Source organism: Catharus ustulatus, chromosome 7 (assembly GCF_009819885.2).
Source record: "Catharus ustulatus isolate bCatUst1 chromosome 7, bCatUst1.pri.v2, whole genome shotgun sequence".
In the NCBI taxonomy this organism is placed as follows: Eukaryota; Metazoa; Chordata; class Aves; order Passeriformes; family Turdidae; genus Catharus; species Catharus ustulatus.
Genome location: NC_046227.1, coordinates 7,973,882 through 7,995,915, shown reverse-complemented (window position 1 = coordinate 7,995,915; position 22,034 = coordinate 7,973,882). Strand labels below are relative to the sequence as shown.

At 40.6% G+C, this 22,034-nt stretch overlaps 1 protein-coding gene across 1 annotated transcript in view; it reads right to left on the bottom strand.

Moving 5' to 3' along the window:
• The window catches only part of GLS (glutaminase), a 61,334-nt gene extending 44,826 nt beyond the window's left edge, over window positions 1-16,508 (bottom strand). Inside the window, exons 1-6 of the mRNA XM_033064799.2 lie at window positions 16,120-16,508; window positions 8,308-8,404; window positions 7,692-7,813; window positions 2,818-2,947; window positions 2,014-2,093; window positions 269-432 (exon numbers count right to left, since the gene is read on the bottom strand). Of these exons, the coding sequence (XP_032920690.1) occupies window positions 269-432; window positions 2,014-2,093; window positions 2,818-2,947; window positions 7,692-7,813; window positions 8,308-8,404; window positions 16,120-16,463 (937 nt within the window). The 5' untranslated portion in view covers window positions 16,464-16,508. The remainder of the gene's footprint in view (window positions 1-268; window positions 433-2,013; window positions 2,094-2,817; window positions 2,948-7,691; window positions 7,814-8,307; window positions 8,405-16,119) is intronic.
• Between the last annotated feature and the right edge of the window lie 5,526 nt (window positions 16,509-22,034).

Genomic DNA, 22,034 nt, shown 5'->3' with positions numbered 1-22,034 from the left:
ACTGTTAAAATTCTTTAGGCTTTCCTACATCTCAGTAACTAGCAAATGAATAGAAGCAATAAAACTTCTTTCACTAGCATTCTGAATCAGGCAAAAAAGACTAACAAAGACTAAGTCTACCTTCCTGATGGCAAAACATTCTGGGACACTGCCTAGTAATAAGACTTAGAAGGACACAGTAAAATGACAAGACTGAAAAACCTGTGTAGGCTTGCCTCAATTTCCTAAAGCTGAGCATTTGCATTATTAAGTATAATGTGTCTCTTACCATCTTCATTCAGGAACAATTTGTTGAATCTCAGTCCACTAGGCTCTTTACCAACATATCTGTGCACATACTCTGTGCCGAGATCATTGACAGCAATCGCGTATTTCAAAGGCTTGACGCAGGACTGAAGACAAAATGGAACTTTGGTATCACCCACAGAATGCCTGGGAAAAACAGAGATGAAGAGGCTTGAAATTTCCTGTTTGTCAGCTGTGCCAGTAGAATGTTAAATGCTTCATCTATCCTTCAACACACAAGGACTATTAAGAAAAACACCCCAAATAGCAAAAGCATATTATCATTAATCTCATTTTAAAAATCATAACCATGATATTTAGAGGTTTTAGCAACTGACTCCATAAGCCAAGCACAACAAAGTCAGTTGCTGAGTACTGCAGAAGTAATAAAATAAAACCAATTTCAGAAATGGGTTTGTATCAGAGCAAAAAGAACACCTAAGACCTCTAGTCTTACATTTATCCTACACAATTGCCAACCACATACTCAGCAGGGTACAGCTGACCCAAATAGAGCCACTCTACTGATTTATGTCTATATAAACAAAGATGAGATGCAGCTTGGTTTTGCACTGAGAGCAATAATCAAATGGCCATATTTACATTTCCTTTAATAATGGCAAAGATATAACAGTTATTACCATGCTATCTTTTGTAAAGTTTACTTTCAGCATCTATGTCAGACTGCACCCAAGAGTGACTCATGCAAGCAGCATATGCCACATCTAGATACAGCAAAAGGCTTGAAGCAGCCACTTGTCTGATGGCAAAATCAGGAGTGTATATGCTTCTGTTCTTTGCAGAAAACACAAGAAGGCTTCAGTGAAAATCACAATGCCATTTTGGCATTATAAAAGCTAACATTACACAACATTAAACATTACAAAAATTAACATTGTAAGAACTTTCATTAGCACATAATACCAAAACAAAGCAAAATGCCAATTGGATGTATAAGGTTTTTTACTATTAATAGATTATAATTCAGACACTTAAAACAGGGAGATGAAAAAAATATGTCTGCTCACTTGTATAGCTCCTCCCCTGAGATTACAGAACATATGGCTAATTAGGAGCTAACATATGGACCTCAACAGATCATGGCAAAATGAACTCCAAGCCACAGTCACCAGAAGCAAGTCTGATGCTCTCAGGAATGCCTCATTCACAAATACAACACCTAAACATTGCAGTTTCCAGGACCTGCAGTAGGACCACATCAAACTGCAGGTCAGCAGAGCTGATGAGCATCTCGTATTGTGTACTCACAAAGGAAGACACAGAGCTCATGTTACTTCTCAGCTAGATGGTGCAAGGTATCCCTTTGCATCTAGGCTCCTAACTGTCTCTGCTACTCTGTTACTGAGAAAAATAAAATCACTCTGACTCGATCTAAGACCTACATAAACCCTTACAGGGGAAAGTCTGATAAACCTGAAAAGCACAACTGTATTCAGCTCTGTCCAGTTTCTACATCTTTGTTTGCTTTTTAAAGAACATGAATCTGCATTTTTCAGTGACACACATTATATAACAATGCTACAGAGAAAACATTAAAATACAGAGAAGGAGCTACCACTTAGGTACATTGAGACCTACACAGGAAGTTATACAGCTCGATGCACACAAGACAAAGCTTTTCAACTTCCAAATATTAATACTACAGAAGCATTGCCTCTGTCTTTCCTTCAACTATTCCAAGAACAAAATGTGGAAGTTACAATATACCTCTGTCCATCGACAGTGCAAAGTGACACTCCCCACAAATCAGGGCTGAACTTGGCCAGTTGTGGAATATAGTCAGCAACCTATCACAGTGTGAAAGAGAGAGACACATTACAATATCCAAAATAATTAACTCCACGTTAATTAAAATAAATATCAGTGAAAGAATACACAAGGTACAACTGAGTTATACTACAAATAATAGCATGGTGCATCTAAAACTTCATTAGAAATTATTATATTCACTAGATCACTCTCAAATAAAACATTTTTTCAAAGTAAAATTTTCAGCACATTCAGAGAGGTACCTCTGTTCTGTATTACAGCATATTCAGCAGTTTCAAATAATATTAATTTTTTAACTTGTAACACAGTCTGGGATTTTTCAACTAATTTATTGAAAATAAGCACCAGAATAAATTTTATTTACTAACAAAGGTACAGTATTCACAATTACTTTTGTCACACAATCCAGACAGACATGTAGAACTGAATCATTTTTCTACAGCCTAAGAGTAGTCTGACAAATTATACAGTAGCTTTATAGTTTATGTAAAATAAAGAAAGAATAATACTACTTTCATATTCCAACATCAAAATGCTACAAGATTCTTAAGAGGCTGTGAACTGTATTTCTAACACAGTTTACAAGTTGCAGGCATAACCGAACTTCCAAAACTCTTTCATCAAGTTGCCAGTTTAATTTTGCTAAAAACTTTTAGAAAAATTTGTCTACTTAACAAATGACACGTTTGTTTAATACTGAAAATCTACAGAAGTTTGAAGTTCAATTTACAAAGAGGTTACCTTTCCTCCAGATTGTTTTTTAGCACTTTCATATAGCTCATCAATATGGGAAGTAAATGACATAAAATCTGGGATGACGAACTTCCTTCTGAAAGCTTGAGTAAGCAACACGATATTACTTTGTACACACCTGCAAAGTTAAAAACGTTTATTAGTACTTCAACAATGTACTGTCAAAAAAGCCATATTTAAGTAGCAATTACATGTTATTTAATTAGGACCTTCAGTCCCTTGAAGCTACATGCCTACAAGAACAAGTCTTTATTACTTTTTCAATTTGTAACTATTTTTTAATTGGTTATAATAACTTTATTGCATTCATTCTTATTCCTTTCCACTTAAAGCTCTCTTTTGAAGTTTCAACTGTGAAGTCGTACTGCAAGGTATTATCAATCTGCCTTCAAGTAGCACCTCAGCTTGCAAAAGGGATCTTAAGCACTCAGTTCTTAGGATCAAGCCATCTGAAGTTTATCTAACCCAGTCCTTGTCTAAAAAAGTGCTAATTTCAGAGTTAGATCAGACATGGGAAGTTCGGGGTTACTTTCTCTCACTTCACCGTTTCACCACGAACTGAGGTGAGAACGCTGCCAACAGACCAAAGTGGAATGTGATTCCACTGTAATAAGTAAAAAACCCTGTGGGAAAACTTGATAACATCGCCTGAACTAAGCAAAAGTTAACAGTGAGCCCTACTGCAAGTTTTTTTCTTTCAAAACAGCAGCACTCAAGGAATCTCTGTTGCCTTTAAGGCCAGGACACACTTATACTATCGGCCACACCCTCTGAGCGCCAGCCCATCTGGGACAGTTAAAAAAACTGATGAGATAAAAAGGAAAAGACTTATCTAGGGCAAACAGAAGGAAGGATGAAAACACAAACTGATACACGCTGGAAGTGGTGTGCCTGTGGGTGAGAGGAAAGCAGGAGCAGGGTGGGAATTGGGAGCCATTATCAAGTCAGTTAAAATATGACCTGATAAAGGCTATTAACAGCCCTATCCCGGTGTGAGGAGGACAAAGGGAGGTTTAACAGCAAACAAACAGTTAACACCTTCATACCATGCCGTCTAGCAGTGTTGACAGAAGCAGACACATACTATCAGTGCAGGCAAATGGAAAGTTAAGAACATCTGGGCACATACCACGAAGAAGAACATACCTTCCAATTAAGACTTATTTAGAAAAAAAAATTTAGGAAAATGCTTTCACTTAGCATAGATATTTCAATAACCCTACTATTAATCATCATTAGTTCAAAAGGAAGGTGCATGAAGACCAGTGAAGAGACAGAACTATCCTTTGAATCGCCCTCTCTTTTCCTAAGCCTTTAAACTCCTCCATACTTCGAAGACTTTATCTTAAATTCAACTGATAACCACTTCAAATGCTGATAGGCACTGCTCTCCAAAAGTGAAAGAGAAACTATAAAGTTTCCGATGAACAGTCACAAGCTGCTGTAAGTAATACATTGTTTTCTTAGCCTATGTTAAAACTGCAATTGAGCTGGTTTTGTTGCAACCTGTCATTTTTTTTCCTCTGTATCTTGCAAAAAATCCTGTTTGCTTTTGTTCCCAGCAGCTTCCAATTACAGTCACCTACTCCAGGTGCAAAACCCCTTTTCGAAAGTAATTAATAACACTGATGGCAGCTTTGTGTGCAGAAGGAGTGGCAACATAACATGCATTAGGTTTGAACTTCAGATGCACTTTTACACTTTTACATTGGCTGTACTACCCGGACAGCATTAAGCACTCCTATAAGAAAAAAAATAAATCTGAAGTTCACCCAAACCTATTAGAACAATTCAATACAAACTCACTACAGAAATGGCTGTGCTGGTGAAGGACATTACTTACTGTTAACCATTTTTCCCAGACTCTGCCAAGGTCATTGTCTGGGTATTTATCCTGGTACTCCTTAACCCATGCAAACTGTATGAATTCTCAGACTAAATTAAATACAAGGCTTCCAGTAATCTAGATGGGTATTCAGAACAATGGGTGCATGGACAAAACAACAGAGTTCTTAGGTCTCCCTTTAACAGGACAGTAAATAGGACTGAGAGTTTTCAGTCAGCCAGGACATGAGCCATGACAGCCTCTAAGATTCTGCAGCTGACATCTCCTCCCCACCAAAATAATTAACTAATTATGTTCAATGTAACCCTCTGGAGATGGCCGGCCTCAGGCTCTGAAGAAGTAGAGCAATAGGAAAAGATCACAGGGAAGAATTTAAGTAAATAATTATATGGATAAATAAAATCTTTCTACCATCAAATCTTATGAAAAACGTGACCCTTATCTCTCACACAGTTTAGTGGTGTTCAGGATAGGTACACTAAAAACTTCCTACTTCATATTCTTCCACTTCACAACTTTACAATCTCAACCTAAAAAAAAAACCAAAAAAAAACTCGCTTGCCAAATCTCAATCCAAGCATTTTTTGCCCAACTTTACAAAAAGTCATTTCAAACTATACATTTTTCCTGATACACAATGGTTAGGAAGAGTAGGCTGCAAGTCTTATGGTCTATATTAACTGTCAATGACTTGTACGAAGAAATTTGAAAGCAACAGTTCGAGGGTTTTTGGAAATCGCATCTTTGTTCTCTAGTGTAAAGTTAGGATCACTTTGTTTCCTTTACCACCTTGCTATTTTTGAAATTCTGACTCAGATTGCTTATTACTGCTTCCCTACACAAAGCAGCCCAAGTTTCATCTAACAATAGATAGTACTATTATATTAAGTAGCACCAAAAAGGGAAAAAAGAAAAAATTCTCATAGCAAGCTAACCAGCACGTTGCATTGCTTTCAGTAGTAGCCTGGTCTCACCCTGTAAAGACCACACTAAGTTACACAAATGCAACATGAACAGCTAATTAAAAAATTTACTAGCACTCTCTACAAAATGTGCACCCCAGAAATCTTCAACTCAAGAAATTCTGCAGATGAAAGATTAAAACTCCAAGCTGTTCTGCCTGTAACATGGAGATTCTTTCTCATGTGTAGAATGCTGTAAAGCCAAAAAACTTCAATATAATGCAATTTTAGTCAAATTGGAATCTAATGTTTAGAACCACTAAAAAGGCATACAGAAACAGACAATACAGATGCACGTGGTGTATTTCACTGCTAATTTCTACTGAACTTGACTGATTTAGTCAAGCTTATGCAACCATTACTCCAGATCACTTAACCTCAATACTTTATTTGATCTGGCAGGTTTGGATTCAAATTCAAGAGGAGAATTATACCACTGACTTCTATGTTTAGGGAACTGAAGCTTTCAAGTCCCGAGGTAAGTAAAGCTAAGTAGATACATTCTTGTATTTCACACCTTAAACACTTGAAGAAGAAAATACAGTGCAAATCTCTTCACAACAAATGCAGTGTCCCTACAAGGAAGTTCGGGGCACTTTAATTTACAAAAAAGGTTGCAAAGTAACCTTCTGCTGCTGCCAAGAAAAACTTGCTATGTGAAATAAGATTCATCTCTCCACTTTGGTATAATCTTTACATTCAGAACTTTACCTATGCAAGAAGCAACCATATAAGCTTTCCACAAATTGTTATAATAATAACTACTCTCCTCACACAGAGACTCAAATCCCAGAGATGTGACACAGAATGTAAGACAATCCTGCTAATTAGCAATCAATTCTTCTTCAAATGCAGGGCCCTTGCCTAAAAAATAACTCAGTTTACTTTAACAAATAAGCCTTTTTGTATAAATGCAATACATAATAGCAAATGAAGTTCCTTTCCAATCCCTCCATACACCCAGGAAGGTTTCTGAATCTAACAATTTAGAGATTTTACTCTGCTGACAACAAAAATAGTGAAGACCTGGTCTAGAACTTAACACAGGAGTAAAATTAGTCAATGCTGAACCTTTACAAAGTATTTCACATCTGCTTAAGGAATTGACTGGCTTTTTTGTCACACACACACAAACATTCCCTTTTTTAATCTATTTCCAAAAATGTTTATATATATTTATATATATATACTTTATGTATTTATACTTACATAATCTATGTAAATACACAGCACAGCATAAGCATGTACCGCACATATTTTATATCCTATATGTACATAAAATATATGTATTATATATATACAGTTAAAAATTGCAAGTGCAAATAAGTTTTATAATTTAGCCTGCAAATGGAGTAAAAATGTAGACAGAAAAATAGACTATAAAAATTTCATTTCAAAATTTATGAGCCTCTAAATTTCCAACCTTTTGGCACACAGAGCTGCAAGCAGAAGAACAAAGGAGTGTGCTTGAAATGAACAGAGACAACCTCAACAGTGCTTGTACTATTCAGCCAATTACAGACTTTGCTAAAAAAAACCCAAAAGCATCACTAAAATACAGCACACAGATCTTTTCCAAAACAGACCAATGTTTGCAATCCTAACCCCCTCATCTTCACATATATTGAAGTTTGTCACTGTTTTCCACATACTCACTTTTAGAATTACATACATGCTCTGAACGTTTTGCCACACGGAAGCAGCATCCTGAACTTCAGATTAAAAACTTACAATGCAGTGAGAGAGCACTTCTCTGTAATCATACTAAACATTTCATGCTGCATCAATTGACTTTGGCATCTGACCAAGAGTTGCAGTAGGGGGTCAGACACACACAAACAATATTGACACATTAAACTCTTGTGGAGATCACACAGCCTGTCTGCTGTATGAAATCCGAGAACAAACTTCTATCAAAATAGCATCAGGAGTATTGTCTGACTCCCATTCAAATCAATTTATATACCTTATGTCTCTCCTTAAAACAGCACTCAGTAACACACAGACAGCATTCATTCAGAATTATACAGTTACATAACTGACAGAAAGTTTACTTTTTAAAAAGGTCTTTGTCCAGCATAACACCATCTGAAGTGGTCTGAAGAGTCAGTCTTAGCATATCCATGCACTCTTTCAATCGAGGATCGGACGTACGCAATCCTGTAGATTTGAGTGCCTATAACAACAAAACAATAATTACTAAATGAGAAGATATGCTATTACAGTCAATTTATCTACTGCTCACTGTTTATCACTGTAAGAGATCTGCCACTGCATCATCAACAGAGACACTGTGACACTTTACTGGTTCTTTAGCAATTTCCTTTGGCCATTTTGGCTGCATTTTATGTCAAAAGCATTAATGTTGTTTGAAATCCAGCGGTCCAACTATATTTTACACAAGCACAAATACTACCGAGCCATGCCATAGGCACAGCTGCCTTCAAGCAGACTCTTCTGCACATCAAAGAAGTAAATAACAACATTAATACACTCCTTCTCTTACTTAACTACAGAAACAGCACTGGGGGAGGAAAACAATAGTTACATTCCTTCCTGCAGCTAAACATGTACAACAGAAATTCTTTGCTTTGCATTCTTGCATTTAGAATGTTAAAATAACCTTGCAGTAGTTAGCTTTCATACAGCACTTTGGAACAGTAAACTTACAGTTATGAACTTATGAACTGGTATTTTTTCTTGTCCTTCTGCAATAGTATAGAAAAGTAGATCTTCTAAGCTGGGAAGGAGACCTTGTTTCATTTTGCTGGAAAACACAAAAAAGCATAGATTATTTTAGTGCCTGTTTTTATTTATACACATTTTTGCATTATTCTCAGGGAAGCACATTTTCACTGCTACCAGTAATTTCAAAGAACATTTTGATCAGTGAACACAAACCTTAGTTGGACTTTAAGTTGATAAAAAATGGTAATATTACAAGCAGCACACATAGATTTTGCAGTAGCAAATATTTTTAACTGCAACTCAGTCATATTTTTACTGTCATACATTTACCGCTAAGATTATATTTAGAATTTTTGGGAGCAGATTAATCACATATCCCTCTTTTTGATGTTACCAAGGATAGGCACGTTAGTTGCAGAGGATAAATTATTTATAAGATTCCAGGATATACATGCCTTATAATGAGGTTGTAGAGCATGCTGACCCAACTGCTCTACAGGCAAGAGAAGGAGATCACACATGTGCAATATTTTCTTCACAACAGTCCTGTTCTCAGGACTCCACAGAGGAGTCCTTATCCTGAAGCCCTTATCCTTCTAGAAGCTTATGTAAGCCCCACCAGTTACCGTGAACAAGCAAAGCCATCTGCAGCATAACAGAGCCGGTGAAGCAGAAGGAGTGACTCTCATCACACCTACTTAGCTAAGTAAACCCAGTGCAGATGCACCTTTAATGGTCACTGCGCTTATCAGTGTAAACACACCATCCCAGGCTCACCTATTTCACTCCCAGATATGCTTCCCCTACACCTGCAGCTTCTCTTTACCTGCATCTCCATTTTAGGTGAAATCTGAAGGAACCCACCAAACTAAACACTCAGATTCCTTCTAAGACAGAAAGCTGTAGTACTGACAGCTTTCCCTCAAAGCCTTTGGAAGTTTCTAGATTTAACCTACAAAAAGTATAAAAATATTCCTTGATATTCCAGAGCACCCTGCAGCAAGCAGGAGTCCAAGTCTTTACATTTGCCCTGTAAGCAGTGCCCACTACACTTTCAGACTGGGAGGGACAGCGACAGCAAAGGGATTCTGATTCTTTGGTCCCCTGAAGTGCCCAGGATTGTTTCCAAAAGGAAAAAGCCAATGTTCCAATGTTTGACAAACAAAAAAATACATAAAACCAAGCCTAGATAGTAACTAAAACTGCAGAGTATGCAGTCTTACATTATTTTAGCCATCAATTTTAAAGGTCTATCTTATAATCTATTAATACTGGCAATACTTTGTTACTATACAGTAATAGATAAACTATTGCCTGAAACTAGAATGCTCAGTGGCAATTTATGTATTTTTATACATTTATGCATGTGTTTACAAAAAGCAGGTCCAAATTCCAGTCACTGATATTTTCAAGAGATTAGTAATTCTTTGAATAACAGATCTCAGGGTTACAACTGCAAAAATAAAATGCTGCAGCTAAGAACAGACTCTAGATAGGCCAATGCAATCTCACTGACTGATGTTTAATCCTCTCCCAATACTTACACAAGTCAGATTTATGATTATTTTTAATAAAAATCTGATTATATCCAAATACCCTTATAAATTCGAGACAACCTCTAGGTTGCCCTTGCCTCCCTCCTTTCCTCGTAACTAGCTGTGAAAACCAGTAGTAAAAAATATCACCTCTCATTTTATAATTTAAAACACTGTACTTACATACCAAGAACAGAAGACAGCTTTGTAAGCCAACAGAACTTTCCTTGTCTTACAGTCTAGATTTATTTTTTTAAATTTAAATTATGCTGGCTGACTAATGCACAAACAGGCTGGCAATTCAACCAAGACAAACGCTTCCAACTACCTCAAGCAAATTACTGAATTTCTTTCCTAAAGAAAATTCAGGTCTTCCAGGCAGCATGTTTCACTTTTAATCCTTTGGGGACAGTATGTCCAGTCAAGCCACCAGAACTACCAACACAGCAACTAAAGGTGCACCCTGTGTCTGCATCCTAATCCTGCAGGGAACTAATTTTAAAAGTTATGCTAAGTTACATTGTCTACACCTCTACATCTTCATCATTTACACAAAGCATTCAGCTGGGCTCCCCAAAATGTAGAGACTTCATGCTTTAAGGAATGCCACTCCTACACCAGTCATTGCTGGACTGCTGAAGGTATGGCAGAGGAAACTTTCCTATTATTTCACTCTGGCAAAACCAGCCAAAAAACACACTGAGAAATGCTAACTGATAACCTAATTAATTACACATTTCTGAGCAATTACTCAGAATTTTACAGCTGTTCCAAATACGCAATTTCCATCTGGAAAGGTGCAGAAAAATACTTCAGACATTTAACCAAGATTTTACCTGCCTCTTCATAAGATTTTAATCTGTTAAAGAGACGTGCACCTTCCACAGCAGACAATCTCTCAACGAGGTTTTCATTTCTTTCACATCTGCTGTTGTTTAATATTGGGTCACTCAGCCTAATTAAACAATGGAGCTGCACAGACCCAAGCAAAGAGGATGACATTCAATATATTTACAGAAAATTGCTCCTTGTCAAATAGTCCATCTTTTGGTAAAGTTTATCAGCTAAATAGGGGTGAAAAGGCTTGCTCTGCAGTTTATCAGATCAGTGATGTCAGTAACTAATGTTTGCTTAACCTAAAAGATGTGTTTTGGCACTGTGAACACACTTAGCAAGATAATTCCGTTCCACTTAAGTAAAAAGCTGTTTTTCAGGTCAGGGAACCTGCAATTTCCACAGTCAAATTAAGTGGAATTTCCAGTTTACCTGATTTCATGAATAATGACTTTTGATACTTATTTACCTTCTTTAAAAAAATAAATAAGCACCAGACTATTAAACAACTAGACTTCTTTGGTAGTATACTAATCAGTGAACTACAATACAGTGGCCTGTTTTTTCAAATACAAAGAAAAACCAATATAGGAATTCCAAGCACAAGGGCTTTGCAGTCCTCCTTTCAGCTCTTCCTTTTGCATCAGCACAATGCCTACACCAGACTCTGGGGAGGACTTCATTTTAACAAATGTTTCCAGGATAGAAACAAGATTAAATTTCAAATAATATGGAAGATTATTACTCTTTACTTCAGAACAGAACTGCCAAAATGCAGAACAGGATTTACAGAACAACAAATTATATAAAGATATGATAATGCTATTAACAATTTCAGGCCTTATTAACAAATATGACCCCAGTCACAAAAACGAGGTCACAATTACTGTCACAATGGTCCCTCAGGGACCATTTAAGATCTTCATCGATGACACTGGGGGATCAAATGAAGCTTCAGCAAGTTTCCCAATGACACCAAGCTGAGTGGTGCAGGTGACAAGCTTGAGAGATGGGCCATTATCCAGAGGGACTTGGACAAACTCAAAAAGCTTGTCCAGGTGTGACCCTCATGAAGATCAGCAAGGTAAAGTGCAGGGTTCCACACCTGGGCCACAGTAACTCCTGGAATCCACACAGCCTGGGGGAAGAACAGATCACAACAGCCCTGCCCAGAAGGACTTGTGAGTGCTGGAGGAGTGGCTGGACATGACTCAAGCATGGAGCAAAACGTGTCCTGGTCTGCATCCAGAGCAGTGTGGGGAGGGGATTTTCCCTTTACTCTGCTCTGGTGAGACCCCACACAGAGAAGAGGAGGGTCCTGGGAGACCTCACTGCAGCCTTTCAGTACCTACAGTGAGTCTATAAGAAAGGTAAGGGACAGGTTTTTTAGCAGAATCTGTCACAACACAGAGGTCACAACAAGGATGAGGCATTATGGTTTTCCACTTTAAAAGAGGGCAGGGCAGCTTTATATCAGATATAACGAAGAAATTTTATGGTGAGGGTGGTGAAATGATGGAACAGATTTACCACCAGAGAGATGGTAAATGCCTCATGCTTGGAAACATTAAAGATCAGATTGCAGGAGGCTCTCAGCAGCCTGATCTGGTTGAAGATGTCCCTGCTCATTGCACAGGGGTTTGGACTAAGGGACCTTTAAATGGTCTCTTCCAATCCAAACTATTCTGGGATTCTATGAAAGCTGCAAGTCAGTCAGTAGCCACTCCAAGGCACCTTTAAGGTGTCACCATACTACAGATGCTGAATTATCTTGGTTGTATCTCCAACACTTGTCAGGTCACAAGTAACTACCTTCTGTCCACTCCTATAGTGGGACACTGCACTGTAACAGAGGTGGGTAGCTATTTACCCAAGAACCACCAAGATTTAAGAGCAAACTACATATTTATAAACTTAGACCAAAGACAGACTTGTTTAGTAGCTAACAAAGTACTCATGGTAGCACAAAAACTCTAGCTTCAAAGCCTTGTCCTCTCCAGGAGTTATGAAAGGTGTAATAAAAGTACACGTGTAACTGCTTCTTGCATCTGATTATTGTATCCACACTCCAACAGAAGTGTCAGCAAAATGAAACACTGCCTAGTTTTACACTGTTACTAGTTATTCCTCTGTAATCTGGCCTGCAAAAGCAATTTTACTTTTAAAAGCATCTCCAGAATTTATCTCTGGCCATAAAAAAGAGCACTACCACTCCCTTGTCATTAAAAAAATTTAAACACTGCCTTTAACCACTCTGTGATATTCTATATACTAGTGTCCAGCACTACTGCATTTAGCTGCAAAAAGTGAGCAATTTAGCTTTCAAAAGTTAGGGTCACTCGTGTTTTGCTCCTCCCTCTCATCTTAATCAAGGCCTTTTGAATTTAGAAATAGTTTCTACTAAGATAAACCATTTCATCCCTTTACTGTCCAGCACAAGATGCAAGATGAACTCTTGTATTTAAAGTAAAAGCAAAGAATAGTAACATTGAAAGTAGGAGCAAAGGGTATTAAGCATTATACATGTCTATAACTGAGGAGTGTATTAGGCTGCTGTGTTTTAATAACTCAGGCATGATCATAGATATTACTGTGTTTTAATCCACAGTTCCTATTAATTAAATTTACCAGTCTGTGACCACTCTCAGTTTAAGCTCAATTATTTTTCCTGTCCAAAAGACATTAAGTTTCAGTTGGATACACAGTGTGAAGGCTGAATAGCAGGGATAAGGTGGTGGAAGATGTTGTGGAAAAAATGCACCAGGGGATCTGATTATGCAATGGGATACTAGTTATTTCATCAGCCACAGACCTCAAAATTTATTCTCACTAGGAGGAATTAAACTGTTTCTAAATTTCTTTGCACAGAACATTTTAGGTTTTTACTTGCAACTCCTACTCTGCAATGCAAGGACTGTTAAGAAAGCAAATAAACAGGAAAACCTTACTGCTGTCTTTTGGCACTGTGAGTTATTTTAGCACCCTAGAACCCCGAACGTATAACAAAATAGAAAAAAAAAATAGCCCCCAATACTAGCAAACAAACAAAAAAAATACTATTGCCAGCTGGGCTCACAAACCATTCACCAAACTCCATGCAATGTTAAGACACTATGGATGACAAAGTGCTGGAATCAGCAGAGTACAGACTGCACTGACTTAGCCCAGCTGTCAGTGCAGTTCAGGCACCTGTCTTTTCACTTTTCTTCTCAACCCTGTACTCTGCCTTAATATAGCAATGATTTCCGCATGGAATGCACCATTTACAAATGCTTGAAGGAAGATTTTCATAGTTCTGCTTCAAGAAGAGTAAGAATGAAAGTACCCAGCAGCCTAATGTGCCACCAGGAATTCCTGCACAACCTGAAATGAAAAGAAAGTTTCTAACTTCTTCTGTGTTTGTAACTCTATGCTAGATGTTTTACAGAATTTCTCCCTGTTCATTTTGCAGTAAGACTCAAAGGACAAATATCTGACTTTCAAATACATCCTTTACCAAAAGCCAATGATTATTAAAAGTGTTTAACTGGTTTGTGATTACATAGCTTTACCACACATGTTAGAAATTAAAGAATTTCCCTAATTGCTGCTAGCTGTAGGAAGCTAATAACAGCTCAATTTAAGAAAATGCTACCTCTTCAATAAATCATCTCTGCAATATCTTCAAAACCCCATCACAGCTGGCATGCTGACTTTTTCCAAAGATTTTAATGTCTATATTTCTGCTTGTAAACAGAAGTGCAGTCTTTACAAACCACACCTATTCAAGCCACAGAAGAATATTTTTTTTCTTCCAAAACATTATATACAGCGCCAATTCAAAGAGGAGACTTCATATTTGTTGAAAAATAGCACAAATTTAAAAAACAAAAAAAATTAAATTAAATAATAATTGTGTATTATATTGTATACGGTTACATAACCTGACGTGCATGCATTTTTTAAGGCATCTGACAGCAGAACTAACTGGTGATGCCTTTAAAGCAGGCTATACCCCACTGAACCAGGCTGAGCAACTAACTCATCTGGGGGAAAAAAGCAGAGAAGAACAAGGTCACATCCTCTCTCCCACCTGCCACACTGAAGCTCATGCTAAAAAAAACCCCACAAACCACAACCCAAAAGCAGAACTATTATGCTAAGGGCTGAAGCCTTCCTGACTAGCCTTGTGGAATCTTTGCCAGACTTCCTCTTAGCATTAGACTAACTTTTCTCAGTGTCAAAACGAGGTTCACCTTCTTTCTCGGCCCTGCTTCTTCTGTCATTTGCTCTTTTCATCTAGGTAATGAGCGTAGCAAAGCCTGGGAAAGCAGCTTGGGTTTAATTTTAATTACGCCACCCCATAATCGGCGCAAAGGGTGCCTACAGGAATGCCACGGGGCACATTTCAAACACACACAAAGGAGGAGTCCTCATGGGGCTTGCAGCTAAGCTGTCAAACTTCTTGTAAAAGGTTACCTGAGACTCTAAATGTACCCAGGTTCAAACACCCAAGGCACAGACTGTCAAGACAGGGGGTGGTAGGAAATGAACACTCAAAACTTGCATAATGCTGAGAATGCTCTGCCAATCCATTTACCTCATCATTACACTCTACACCTGTATCCACTACCAGTCATTACCAGGTACAAAACTGCAGCTGATACACCTGTCTCCAATCTTTATTTTTTTATTTCAGGTTCTGATGAAGAAATATTAACTTCATAAAAATATACAGCCTTGTAATTCTACTACCTGCATGCACCTTTGTCACCAAGGGATAAATAAAAACCTCTTGGCACAGGCACACATCCTGCAGCACCCTCAAACATCTGTACTCACCACGTACGGATGGCACTATTTGTCCCTGGCTGCACTAGATCGCAGAATTGTTAGGGCTGGAAGGAATCTCTGGAGATCACCCAGTCCAATATCGGGTTACCCTAGAGCAGCATACACCGGAACGCATCCAGGTGGATACAGACACGGAGAACACAGCGCTGCAAAACTTCCAAGGCAGCACTACGCACAACGCACACTGCCTTAAATAATTAATGTGAGATGACACAGCTTTCGCTCCTCTTAAAAAATATTTTTAGCCAAGCGGAAGCGCTTCCAAAGGCACCCTACCGGCACGCTGCCTGCGCCGGGCCTCCCCAGGGCCGGGAGGGACCCCCGAGCCGGGGGAGCCCGAGGCTGCCGGGGCCCCACGCCGCGGCCAGCGGAGCCCCGAGGGGCGCACACCGCCCCCGCCACGCGTGTGCGCTCCCCTCCGCTCCGAGCCGCCGGGATGGACTGCGGCACCCCCGGGAACCCCGCACCTGCCGGGGAAGCGCCCGCCCGCCCGGCCCGGCCCCTTCCGCAGGCACCACGCGTGCAAGGGGAGGCGGCGCTCACATGGCGCCTCCGCATCATCCCCCGCGCCCGCCGCCCCCTCCACACTCACTTCTCCCCGCCGCCGCCTACGGCCACCTCCTTGCCGCCGCCGCCGTGGTTATTGTTGTGGCCGCTGTCGGCGGGGGGCTCGCCGGGAGTCGGCGACGGCGCCTGCGCCCCCTTCCCCGGCTCCTCCAAGGCTCCCTCCGAGCGGGTGCACAGACCTCGCGCTGAGGGCAGCGCCGCCGGGCCGCGGCGAGCGGCGGGCGTGCTGGCGCCGAGGGCGGCGAGCGGCGGCGGGAGGCGCCTGGTCCCGGCGGCGGGTCCCGGGGCCGGCGCCCCGCCGCCGGCCGCCCCCGGCGGGCCGAGCAGCAGCAGCTCCCGCAGCAGCGCCGAGCGCCACAGCCGCATCATCCTGCGCCACCGCGCCGACTGCCCGCCGCGCCGCCCGGCCGCGCCTCTCGCACCGCGCCGCGCCCGCCCCCCGCCGCGCGCCATTGGCCCGGCCCGCTTAACTGTCAGGCGCGCGGCGCGCCCATTGGCCGGCGGGGACGTCACTCAAACCACGGCCGCGCCCCCGAGGCTCCCCGCGGGGCCGCCGGTGTCGCGCGCGGCCGGCGGGGCGGGAGCAGCAGCGCCCCAAGCGGGCGGACCCGGAGCGCTGAGGGGGGCCCGGCGCGCCGCCTCCCTCCCTCGTTCCTTCCCTCCCTCGCTCTGCGACGTGTAAAGGCGTTGGGAGCGGGCCGGGCTGCGGCGGTGTCGGGTTCAGGTTGCCATGGATATGGCCATTTTTTAAAACTGTATGTTTTTGATTACGACGTGCACCGCCTCTGCCGTGCCGGCAGGATCACAGCATACGCTGAGGTGGAAGGGACCCACACGGATCATCGAGTCCAGCTCCTGGCCCTGCATCCCAAGAACCTCACCCTGTGCCCGACAGCCTTGCCCGAACACTTTTTGAAGTCTTGTCAGGATGGCGCCGTGACCCCATCCTCTGTTTGAAAAAACATTTTCCTGAAATCCAACCTAAACACAGCTCCAGACCTTTCCCTCACTCCTGCCGGTGGTCACCACAGAGAAAAGGACACACAGGGCCTGTGTCCATCACCCACCAGGCAAGGAAAGGGCTCAGGGAACAGGAGCCTCAAGTTTTCCGTTTTTAAGAAAAATAAATAAACCAGACACCAACCCACAAATATCAAACACCTGGATGCCTAGGTGAACGGGGTGCGGCCATTCTTCATGTTCACATCATCAAACATTAAATCAGAGTGTGGAAATTTTGCTGCTGCTCACCCTCAGGTCCCAGTTTGGGAACCACTGACCTGTGGTTGCAAAGTCCTGAAGGCAAAAGTGTAGCAGAAAATAACTGCAGGGCTTCAGCACAAGGTGTAAATGCCACTCTTTATATACACTTAAGCTTCTCTCACAGCTGTCAGGATGTAACATTTTGGAAGTCACAGATTTTGCAGTAACTTGGTGAAACTTTGCTCACATCACCAACTGCTAAATTTGTCCTAGATGAGTACAAATCTATATTAGCAAATTGTATCCATTATGGGTAACAGTAGAAGAGGAGATTTCTTGACATCCTACTTCCTCGGCAATGCCAACACGCAAACCAGTTTTTTAATTGTCCCTAGTCTTCTCAGTCTAGCAATCTTAATTTTTGGAACAAAAATGTAAATACTTGTGGAGCTGTGAGTTTGCTACTGCTAAATTTCCTTGTGAACAATTTCCCCATGCATTGAAGTTTATTTCATCTGGTATGTTTATTATGTTTGGCAGAGGTGGGGGCAGAAAGGCTGCAATTCTAAGTTAAAATGATCTTGCTACACACTTTACTGGAAGTGTTTTATTCTGAAGATACTGATATTTTGTTTTCCACCACCCCCAACATTGAAAGTTTCAGCTGTCTAGGAATAGTAAATTGCTCTTAAAGACCCCCATAAAACAGAGAGGGTTCTGTCACCCATTTTTCATGCACTCTGAGATAACTACAAATCGAGAATAGTCTTGCCTTGTGCTTCTACTCACCCGGCAGCACAAATACCCACAGGAGTTCCCTATGCTAATAAATTGTCACAACAGCCATGAGGGTTTTTGGAAGAAGATATAAAGATAGCTGATAATCTATGCCTATAAAATGAGCCTCCACACACCAATGGTTTTTCTTCCCACTGATCAAGGAAACTTGAAACAGCAGTGTGGGATGTGTAATCCTGTGCTGCAGTAACTTCACATACAAAAATGCAAAGTACCTGCCGTTCTCACATACTTGTTACATTATCTATTATATTTCCTGGAACTAATTTTGGATTTCCATTTGCTAAGTCCTTTTTGGCAAGCCAATACTGCCTCTTTTATCCTGCCGCCCAATAATAACATATCTCATTTTTTAAATTCCGTTATGTAAAATACTCTAAAGATGGAAGTCTCTCGAGCACCTTTTCCATTCTTTCTACAGAGTGTGCTGCTCTAAGAGCAGAGACAGTGCTGTCTCTTCCAGAATGTGTATTTGGTCACTAATCAAACACACAGTTCTCCAGACACTACAAGATTCTGAATTTTAGTGCCAAGGTGGTTTGCCTGTGTGACAGCTGCACTATTTTCTAAGCCAGCTGTTTAGCCACAACCCAGTGCAAAAACTTGTCTAATTCAGCTCTTATATTTAGAGGGATAAGAAGTGGAAGAATGAAAAATGCAATAATCTGGATCTTTCCTTTTACTGCTCTGGTTTCTGTTCAGAATGTTGCAGATAAGGTGGTGAGAAGGAAAAGAAAAAGCTACTGCATTCACAAAAATATTTCCCTCTCAAAACAGTACCTCATGATACTTGACCCTACAGGAACTCTTGAATTTTACTCACTTCCTTTTTTCTTTTTCTTTTTCTTTTTTTTTTTTTTAATTTGTACGCTATTGACTTATTCCTTTATTTAACCCTTTGGTATTGCAGTCACATTAGTATGTTAGTTGTCTCCCATTGCATATTGCATATTGCATATATTCTTCATTAAAGCTTTTCTTAAAACTCACCTAAAGAAACCGATCTTCGACTTCTCTCCCTGGAAATTCCCCTGTCTGTGTTTTAGTTCATGAGGGCAGAAAATGCAAGTTGCTCTGTATGTGGGACTACAAATACACAGCTTGGGAACAATGCAAAATGATAAATATAGTTTCAGATCCAGAAAGTTCAAGGGCAATAGTGACTCACTCGCTATTCTGAGAACTTTTGCTGCATAATTCAGGCCATCACTCCTTGCTCCTACTATGACTAAGCCTGAGACGTTTCACCCACTGATTCTCTCCCCTCCTCCCCCTGGCACAGGTACACCAGAGAGTCTTAATCTAGAGACAGATTTTTTTTTTTTTTAATTTAAATAAGTCATAAGAAATGTAATAAAAATAGCATCAAAACCACCACCATTTGCTTAGGAAAAGCATTATACATTAAACCTGTAAAACTGACACTGATTTTTGTATTGATCCAGATGTTAGACTGGGCTTTCCCATATCCCAGTGAAACCTCCTTTAGCCTTCTCCTTTGAACATAGTGATATTACTTGTCTCTTTGGAAAGAGAAGACACGCCATCTGCTCTGCCATTCTGTGTTTCACACAGTATCCCAAGAGAAACAGAAAATTACAAAATGGTTTCCACACAGAGAAAAGAAATTTGAAATTAAAATTCCCCATAGCTTTGATTTTGAGTTGGTTACACAACCAGCAGTAACCATAGGCCAATTATTATCTTTTTAATTTCCACAAATATACATGTTCTTCTGTAAGACAAAAATTATTTGAATTTAAGACAACAAGCTTCTTCAGGAAAGAAAAAAATACAATCTTTTAAATAGGCATTCTTTTTAAGGTATTTCCCTTAAGCTGTATTGTAGCAAAAATATTCCTCCTATAGCTCTCTAAAAATAAACCATATTTCAGAGGTTTTCCTTTCTAAAAGGGGCACAGCATCATTAATCTCCTAGGAGAAAGGGCTCTGAAAAGCAGGTGCAAAGAGGTCCTCCCAGTTCAAGCACATACACTGATAACAGCTTTCAGGAAGGTTAAATCCTCCCATCAGATCAGCAGGGCAGATCTCAGATAAGCAGCAGAAATTAAGGATTATCTTGACTACGACATGAACTGTTTACTTTGCTATTTTAAATGGTTATGTTTGCTCCATTTCATTTGTTGCGGGGTAATGCTTTCCAAAAGAGAACCAAGGACTAGAGACAGCTATTATCTATTCAAGTATTTCTACCCATTCTAGCACAGTTCCTTAGAATAATCTTTCCTTTTGTGAGACTAACTTGCTGCCCCTTTGGGTAACATTTTTATATTGATTCAAGGGAAAGTCACAAGAAACATTCCAGTTGGATTGTACAGAGGATACAGAACAGCTACCTCTGAGCACAGAAGCATAAGCAGTAAATAGTTACTATTTAATCTAAGAAAAGGAAAGTTCAAATGTTTGGGCATCACAGCTCAGAAATCTAACAAGGAGGAAAACATTCAGAGGATTTATTTAACTTGAAAGTAATGGTTGAGGGAGTGACCTCAAGTGACAAGCAATAAAAATAAAATCAAAAAATGCCCTCTCTGCATAGCACATTGATGAGTCAATAGCTCAGTTCTCATCACTCACATTCCAGCCAAACAGAGGCAGCGAGGAATTAATTTCAAAAGGAGGAATATTTGGAGGGTTTTCTGAGACTGACATGAAAAAAGACAACAAGGGCCTGGGACATTCCTAGCATGGTTAACAGACAACATATGATGAGTTCTAGCATATATAACAAGAGCAAGCAAATCACAGAAGTAGAGTTATTGAGGATGACCTGCAAAGACTGGCACAATTTATTCCTATTACCCTATTTCTTAACCTGCTTCCTTTCATCTTGATTGGTGAGACAGCACCATCGCTCCTCATGCTCATTATCAGTCACAGCATTTTTCAGACATGAAATTCTTCACATGTCACAACATCCACCTTGAGAAGCTAACAGGGAAACCAGCACACTGCATGTTACTTGCACTACAATACACCAAAATCATACTGTTACATACCCCATGCATTCTACCACAATCACATTTAATGCTTAATTCTGATGACATCTCTTAAACTGCAGTCTTGATATTACAGGAGGCCAGGGAGCAGGAGCAAACTTGGATCTTCTGTTTGTATTCCCAGTCCTCAAATATTAGCCTTAGTAACCTTGTGCAAAAAAGAAACAAGTGACAACATCATCCATGCCTGAGATAAGCATGCATGAGGGAGCTCAGGGGAGCCCATGGGCTCATGTCTCACTGCTCTTGAGAACAGACATGGAAAATTGGTGGAGGTCGGAGCACTTGGGCTGACCAAAGCTGGCTTGTCATATACAAAGCTCCACAGCACTGGGCAGTCACTGCTGACCATCTGGAGCCAAGGAGAAATGGGGAGAGACTTTTGACAAGGGAATGCAGTGGTGCCAGGACAAAGGGAACAGCTTCAAACTGACAGAAAGCGGATTTAGATTAAATATTAGGAAGAAATTCTTCATTTGTGAGGCTGATGAGACCCTGGCACAGGTTGCCCAGAAAAGCTGTGGCTGCCCCATCCCTGAAAGTGTTCAAGGCCAAGTTGTATAGTGCTTGGAGCAACCTCATCTAGTGAAAGATGGCCCTCTCCAAGGAGGGGTTTGGATTGAGATTATCTTTAAGCTCCCTTCCAACCCAAACCCATGATCTGCATGGGCCACCTCAGCTCGGAAGTGATGGAGAAGCATCCTCCCCTTGTCCTAAGCTTTCAGCTCTGAATTTCACCACATTAAAAAGACCCTTGGAGAGGTGCAAGCTTTCAGGTCGAAGCATAAAAACGCATCCCTTTAAATTGTCCCATGAAGGAAAAGCTCTGGTTTTACCCTTTCACAAATACCTGCAGCCATGTAGAAGCTTAAGCTTGACAAAACATCCAGTCTTAAGAGGAGGGTTTCCCTGCAGAGAA